Source organism: Oxyura jamaicensis, chromosome 1 (genome assembly GCF_011077185.1).
Source record: "Oxyura jamaicensis isolate SHBP4307 breed ruddy duck chromosome 1, BPBGC_Ojam_1.0, whole genome shotgun sequence".
Classification (NCBI taxonomy): domain Eukaryota; kingdom Metazoa; phylum Chordata; class Aves; order Anseriformes; family Anatidae; genus Oxyura; species Oxyura jamaicensis.
The window spans coordinates 132,641,584-132,648,857 of record NC_048893.1 but is presented as its reverse complement, the minus strand read 5'-3'; the positions used below and the strand labels follow the sequence as shown (position 1 = coordinate 132,648,857).

The following is a 7,274-nucleotide window of genomic DNA, read 5'->3' as shown; positions in this document are numbered from 1 at the left end:
GAAGGAAGGAAGGAAGGAAGGAAGGAAGGAAGGAAGGAAGGAAGGAAGGAAAGAAAAAGAAAGAAAGAAGCAAACAAACAGAGACAAAAAAGGGGAAAGTTTATGCAAAACAAAAGATTTACAGAGTCATGGGTACACACTTCTGAAATGTACAGCTCATGATTTCATTTCTCCACAAAGCCATCTTCTTTAGCAAGTCAAAATCAGATCAGATCTATGCTCATGATTACTGGGAGATAACATGGCTCAAGTTTTGTCTTGTTTTTAAAATATTTGTTTTAAAACATTATTGTTGAGAACTATTCCACCGTCTAACAGATTTCATTATGAAAATGTTTGTCAGGATAATCAAAATATTATGGTTTGTTTAACATAATTTTAATACCACCGAACATACGGTGTTTACACACTTTCTTTTTTTTTTTCTTCATGTTTCTACCTTTGAGTGCTTTGTGCTGTTTTGATTTTTATCTGTTTCTCTGTGGTCATTTAACTGCATTAAATGTGCTTTATGTGGGGCTTTTCCCATACAACTCAATCAGTGAATCTAGTCAGCTTGACTAGTCATCTTTCTGCCCATCTCACTGATGCCCCAAATTCTTAGATTAACTAGCCTTTATTAAAGGATTATAATGGGTTTATTTAAGGGGATTTTAATAGCAATAATGGCTAGACAAACTGAAGTCAACCATTAGAGAGGCCCAACCTGATCTGATGGGGTATCTGCCAGTCAGGAAGGCTGCTCTGCTTGGTGTACAGACAGAAGCTGCAGCAATGTGCTGACTAAGTCTCACTCCTTCCTTTGCCAGGCCATCAATGTTAGGGGTCCTAAAGAGAAAAATCACATCTCTGATAAAAAATGTATTATACGGAACTTCTTAGTGTCCTGGTCCTTCTAGTTTTCTCAAGGACATGATCACCAAATTTACAAATTCCTCTTTTTATCTACAACTCAACTAGGAAAATTGTGTTATATATTTTTGAGATATCTTAACTACTTTGAAAAGGAATTATATATATATATATATAAAGGTATTTTATTTCTGGTCTATCCTGTATCAAAAGCTCATGAAGCATAGTGAAAAAGATTCTACTAATAGAAACAGAGCACACAGTTTGTGAGACTAAAATAGGTTAGAATAGGCAAGGGATATATATACACACACAATCATTCAGCCAATCAGCCAGGCTATATCAAGACTGAAAAGTGCAATAGGGAGAAATAGATCACATCATAGACTGAGCTGTCATTCTGTAACAAGCCTATTGAAATGGTTAGCTGGCATTATATCCTAATCATGGTCCTTAGCATTTCAACCCATGAATTCTGGAAATTTACAAATTATACACATGCCTGAAAAATATAGGGCATGTGCACATTTACAAAATTCTGACGATACATGCTGAAAATTGGAAGTCCAAGAAAGTCACTCAAGCATGCTCGTATAATTATTACTCCAATAGAAATTACTGTAGAACGTTTATTTTATACGTCTTTGAAAAGAAGTGTATCTAGATAAACTAATCCACTAATAAGGAGTTTTCTAGTAATGCTATCAGTGACTTTTTTTTTTTTGTCCTACTAAAATTCACCAGTAAGGGGGGAGGTAATTTAATTTGTAGCATGCACTCTTACCTTATTGTGTCATTGCCATAACAACCCACATCTCCAATACCAAGATCATCAGCTAGTATCAGTAAAAAATTGGGTTTTGAAGGATTTGATACACAAGTTCTTGGAAACAAACATAAAATGAGCCAAATGCTTAGGCAGCTCCTGAAGTTAAAAGTAAAAAGGTTAATATTAGAAACCTGCTTGCAAGCTTTAGAATGCAGTTTAAATTATTATCTGTTAAGGATTATGACTTTTTAGATGCAAAGAGCTACCAAATACTGACAGCAGATGGAGCTCCTGAGTATTTACAATACTTGATTGCTCTGAAACCAGTATTATTTTTTCCCCATTTGCACAGGAATCTTGTGTGTACTTTTCCTTCTTGACGTTTGCACCGATCTCATCAGACATATATTAAATGTAATGCACCATATACTACATATGCCACTAAACCTCCTTATCCCGTAAGAATAGGCTGAAAGGCCTTGAAAGACCTACAGTTCTAAATCTATATTTTCTGCTCTTAGATGACCTTTTTTTTTTTTTTATTATTATTATTTTTTTTAAATCAGAGATTAAATTTTCTTATGTGCAACACTTAAAAATATAGGAAAGACCCTTAGCGTTACCTTTTCTTACCACTGCGTTTCCTGGTAAACTTCATGGCTTCCCCTTGTGTGCAACAGGTACACAGTTTGTTATATAATACTGGTTAAAACAAAGGAAAAAATAATAATAATAATAATAAAAAAAAAATCAGAGCCCAGCAGCTCTTGTGATCTTGTCTGTGAAGTTAGTCATTAACTACTTTTCTTTACCACAATCACATCGCCACTGCCTGTGGCTAACTGTGACAGAGGGGGACTGAACTACTAGGGCTTGATCATGCACTCCGAATTCCTGAACACGTGTGAGCAGAGCCCTTCTGAACTGACACTGCAAGGTAGGAGAGAGTGCTTCTGAGGACACACAAGGCCAGATAGCACAGCACGCAGTTTTACAAGACGCAGACTGCTCTTATCTGCCACTGACCTCAGGGGGTCTGGTGTTTGGCAAGAAGGCTAAATGCCCACAGCTTGAAACAAGTGTTAAAGATGCCAGTTACTAAACACCAGCACAGAACTTCACTGAAAGAAAGGCTTCCATTAGGCGGCAAACAGGAGGAAGTGATAAGTAAAACTAATACCTCACTCTCTATGTAATATCAAACTATCTTTAAGGTCCAGGAAAAGAAGCTAATCCTTACTGTGAGCTTAGAAACTACAAAGCATGCATCAAATAAAAGCCCACCTGGAAACCAATAGTTGGAATTTAATTCTTAGGGAAGGGACTGTACCACTTAGGTTTGGATGCCGTTTAGTATATTCAGGGAGGTGCTTCCATCTGAATGTTACTAAAAACTGTCCAGAAACATAAATATCATTCTGATAAAGAACTTCTAAGCTTAATGACATTTATAAGTTTACAAGCAGGTTTTTTTACTTGCCACCTCTGTGAACTCAACCTGGACTTTAAAAGCCTAGAAATAGTTTTTAGGTTTCTGTACTGGGTCTGGCTGAGATGTTAACTTTCCCTGCAGCAGCCCATACAGTGCTGCGCTCTGCACTTGTGGCTAGGACAGCAGTGGTATCACACCGGTGTTGTGTCTGCTGCTGAGCAGTGCTGGCACAGCATCAGGACTCTCTCTAACCCTCCTAGGGGGTGGGCAAAAAGTGAGAAAGAAACATCACCAGGGCAGCTGACCTAAACCAACCAAAGGGATATTCCATACCATATGATGTCACACTCAGCAATAAAAGGTGGAAAAAGGAAGAAGAGGGGAGGGGTGGGCTCTCGTTGTGAAGACGTCTGTCCTCCTCCTGAACACCGGCTATGTGCGTTGAGGCCCTGCTTCAAGGACGTGGTCAAGCATCGCTCATTTGTGGGAAGTAGAGTGTGATTCCTTTCCTCTGCACTTCCACATAGCCTTTACTTGTTTTGTTTTGTTATTCCCTTTCCCCTTCCCTTTCCCCCTTTCCCTTTTTTCCCTTTAGTTGAATTGTTTAATTAATAATAATATTTCCTTAATAATATTTTTTCCCTTTAATTAAATTATCCTTATCTTAACCTGTGAGTTGTTCTTGCCTTTACTTCTTCCCCTTTTCATCTGAGGAGGGGGAGTGAGAGAGCGGTTGTGGTGTTCAGCTGCCTAGCACAGTAAAACCACCATAGTTTCTAAATATTTATTTTTGCTTGGCAAGGCACATTTTCTGAGTGGAAGCAGTTTCCTATGCTTGCTAAGTACAGCTAGTCACTTTGGTCAAAGAATGGCTTGAAAAATGCACTCTATTTGCTTGTGAATAGGTGCAGACCAAGAGATCTGCAGAAGATGTTGCACTGGAACCATTCAAAGAGACATGCAGATGCCAGGGATAAATTGGTTGCACTGGGACTGGCATACCTCATCGTCATGCTGTACACCAATGTAAATTCAAGATATTTGTTTCTTCTCCGTGAAATGAGATCACAATATGAAATATCTGGTCCATGAGTAATCCTTACTTTGCCACACTTCCTTCTCTTCATCTCCTTGGGTGTCGATGAGCTTTCCAAGCTGGTACAACAGCTTTGCCTTCCACTATGTCCCCCCCACAGGTTCATGTGGCACAGCCAGCTGGTGACTGCAGTTGCGTTAGTGGTTTGACAGAGATTTTGTAGAGCTTCTAAAGAAAGCTGAGAATTACAAACTGAGGAGCTGCAGTGGTAATATTAAAAGACATTTGGATCTTAATACTACTGGCTGGGTCAAGAGCAAAATTAGTGCTCCCTGATTTAATACAAGCCATTTTATGAACACTACCCTGACTGAAGGATTACAAGAAATACCAAACTTGTTAAGAAATCAATATAAATATACATATTCACCTTTTTCTGTTAGGGGCTGATTTCTTCTAAAAGCAGAGGTCTCACTGACATCACTGGGAGTGTGATGAACACCATACTGGGGACTAAGGCTTGTGAAGTTTCCTTAGCTGTTAAACAGACAAACAAACAAGACAATGTAATGCATAAATCTAAAAAAGTGCTGTCCCCTAGAAATCAGCACAGTAACTTACACAAATCCAAGAAAAACGGCAAATAGCAGTTTCCTCTGTAAACCAGTAAGCCACAATAAACGGACATCAAGTCTAATAAAAAAGACCAGCCCCTTTCAACAATGTGGAAAACAAATTATTCTTCTTGCTCTCAAATTCTTCTTGCTCCTTAGTTTGCTGAGCAGTCCTGATCCTCTAAGGTGTGCGTGGGAGGAAGCGGGACTGGATTTACTGCTTTTGCTCTTAATCTCCCTTCCCCCAGTCTTGGACACAGGAACTGCTGGGATGCCTGCCAGGAGCAGCGAGCGAGTGGGATCGCTGCTGAGGTTTCACATGAATTCCAAGCAGAGTACAAAGTCTTTATTCTTGAAACACTGGCACAACATGGCCACCTTCTTTTCTAGACTCCCTACCCAGTTAATTCGATGCAGATTTGTGTAAAGCCTAGCACTGCTCTATTTTAATGCCTCCAAAGAGATGCCACAAATAATTGCAAAACTGAACTCAGAGCCTGCGGTTTTGTTTCCTCCCACCATGCTTTCTGGCCTTCCAGGCAGGATAACGGGATTAGCTAGTCCTCCCCCTTTTCTTCTTTCATGTCGTCTTTTATTCTTTATTGCATTTTGAGGAAAACTAAACCTCCTGTGATATTGAACCCACCTGAAGATATTAATTGCACTGTCTTCTCCCGCAACTGAGTGTTTAGTATTCCTCCTTCCACACATACTTTGGGAAGTTAGCTCTGCTGTAATGCATTTTACCCTCCTAAAGGTCTTGAGCAATCAGAGAAACTCTCGTCTGTTCATTTGTTGACATTTCAGTCCTACCAGTATCTTCAACACTGTGAGTGCTGAATTTAACTCTGCACTCAAGAGAAGTCAGCAGAAGTCTGTGAGGCAGAAAGATGAAGCAGCTTCACCTGGCAGGTTTGTAGGTTTGTATAACACATTGCCAGGCAGGGATGACAAGTGTTTTTTTTTTTTTTTTTTTTAATTATTTTTATTTTTTATTTTTGACCTCCTTACACACGACTATGATTGGTTACCTTTTAAAACACAAGGTGTCAGATTTGGCTACTTTTACTAAGACCTGTTTGACTATAATACTTATTTGGTATAATTACTTAACAGCTTATGATGTTTCTGGTGCAAAGATTGCTCTTGAAAATTGTCTCTCTTGAAAATTATGTCATGCTTTGAGAAAGGTGTGTCTTTAGATGTTGCCAAAATGTAAGTATTAAATTACATCTGTCTTTGGTCCAAATTATGACTAAATTTTTATTTCAGTTTTCTAGACTGTTTCCGTTGTTCTGACCATGTGATCACTACTGAAGATGTGCCCATGCTGCTGCTGGCATGTGTTTAAAACAAGGAAAAAACAATAATAATAAAAAGTGCTTTGAATTTTTCCCTAGTAATAAAACTATAACTGGAAGCGGAGGTTGCTCGTACAGCCCTTACATCCTATTACTCACCACTATGTTAGTTATCCAAAACAAAGGTAACACCTATGATAACTTATTGTCTCCAACAGAATTAATTTTTAAACCAAGATCTTCTATTAGGAAAAAAAAAAAAAAAGGTTTGTAACAGAAAGGTTTGAAGCAGAAAGGGGATTATGTTTCTCTGCATTCCCAGTCCTGCAGCATTTCCTCCTTTTCAGCTGTTTTTAAACTGCACCAAAGTACAGGAATTTGTTGTTTCCTCACTACTCACTACTACTGGTGAATTCTCTGCCAGCAAAAACATTTGAGTTTTTGTGTGCTTTATGTGGCCTCTCTGTTTCTCACGTCTCAGTACTACAAGGAGACACTGACATTCATATATTCCCTTATAACTCTGACAAGTTTTCAGAGTGAACTTGTACTGAAGAAGCTAAATATTGAAATGACACAAACAAATTTGTAAAAATTTTTTTCTATGTAATGCTTATGAAAATACTGAAATGATAAGAAAACTTAAGCAACTAAACTGTCTGAACAAGTAAAATGCTTGCAGGGACAGTCATAGGAGAAAAAAACAAAACCTACAAACATTTGATTTCCATTCACTCACTTCAAAGCCCAATTTCACTACAGAGTTTTAGCAGCATGCTTATGATAAACTCTAACTTCATCCACATACTGCAAAGAACAGTCAAAGATACAGTTTAAAGCACTAAAATCTCTACAATTTCACTGCAGTCTTCAGTGCAAACAAAGTCACGTGCCTCCTTAGAAAGTCTGGCTAGGATCACATCACTAGTGTTTTTTTTTTTTTTTTTTTTTTTTTTTTTTTTTTTAAAACTAGTATTGGTATGATCCATTTTTACAAGTTACAGTTTGTAAATATAAGTATACTGCTGCCAAAGATTTATGAGCATTAATTCCAATATAACTCAAATGAACTGTGTTTTGCTAACTGACTATGAAACCCTGCAAGCTATTTATCCAAAACATTTTAATTGGCATCTTTTATTTAATAAAGCTGCTGTTTGCCAAGTTAGTATGCACCAGGACCTCCTTCTGTAGAGCAAAATGCTTCTCTCTCTTTTGTCAGTATTGCAGTTATACCGGACTTCAGTGTTTGGTACTTTCTACTATCTGT

The 7,274-nt window shown here is 38.0% G+C and overlaps 1 protein-coding gene across 5 annotated transcripts in view; it reads right to left on the bottom strand.

Annotated features, from left to right (window-relative positions):
- LOC118156849 (arylsulfatase D-like) overlaps positions 1 to 5,298 on the bottom strand; it is a 23,134-nt gene extending 17,836 nt beyond the window's left edge. Inside the window, exons 1-6 of one of the 5 annotated variants that reach the window (XM_035311101.1) lie at positions 4,711 to 5,298; positions 4,520 to 4,626; positions 4,157 to 4,327; positions 2,245 to 2,323; positions 1,637 to 1,777; positions 707 to 828 (exon numbers count right to left, since the gene is read on the bottom strand). In XM_035311101.1, the coding sequence (XP_035166992.1) occupies positions 707 to 828; positions 1,637 to 1,777; positions 2,245 to 2,279 (298 nt within the window). In that variant the 5' untranslated portion in view covers positions 2,280 to 2,323; positions 4,157 to 4,327; positions 4,520 to 4,626; positions 4,711 to 5,298. Of the gene's footprint in view, positions 1 to 706; positions 829 to 1,636; positions 1,778 to 2,244; positions 2,324 to 4,156; positions 4,483 to 4,519; positions 4,627 to 4,710 lie in introns of those variants that run through there. The other 4 variants (XM_035311174.1, XM_035311243.1, XM_035311363.1 and 1 more) reach the window with 4 other exon arrangements.
- Positions 5,299 to 7,274: the final 1,976 nt, after the last annotated feature.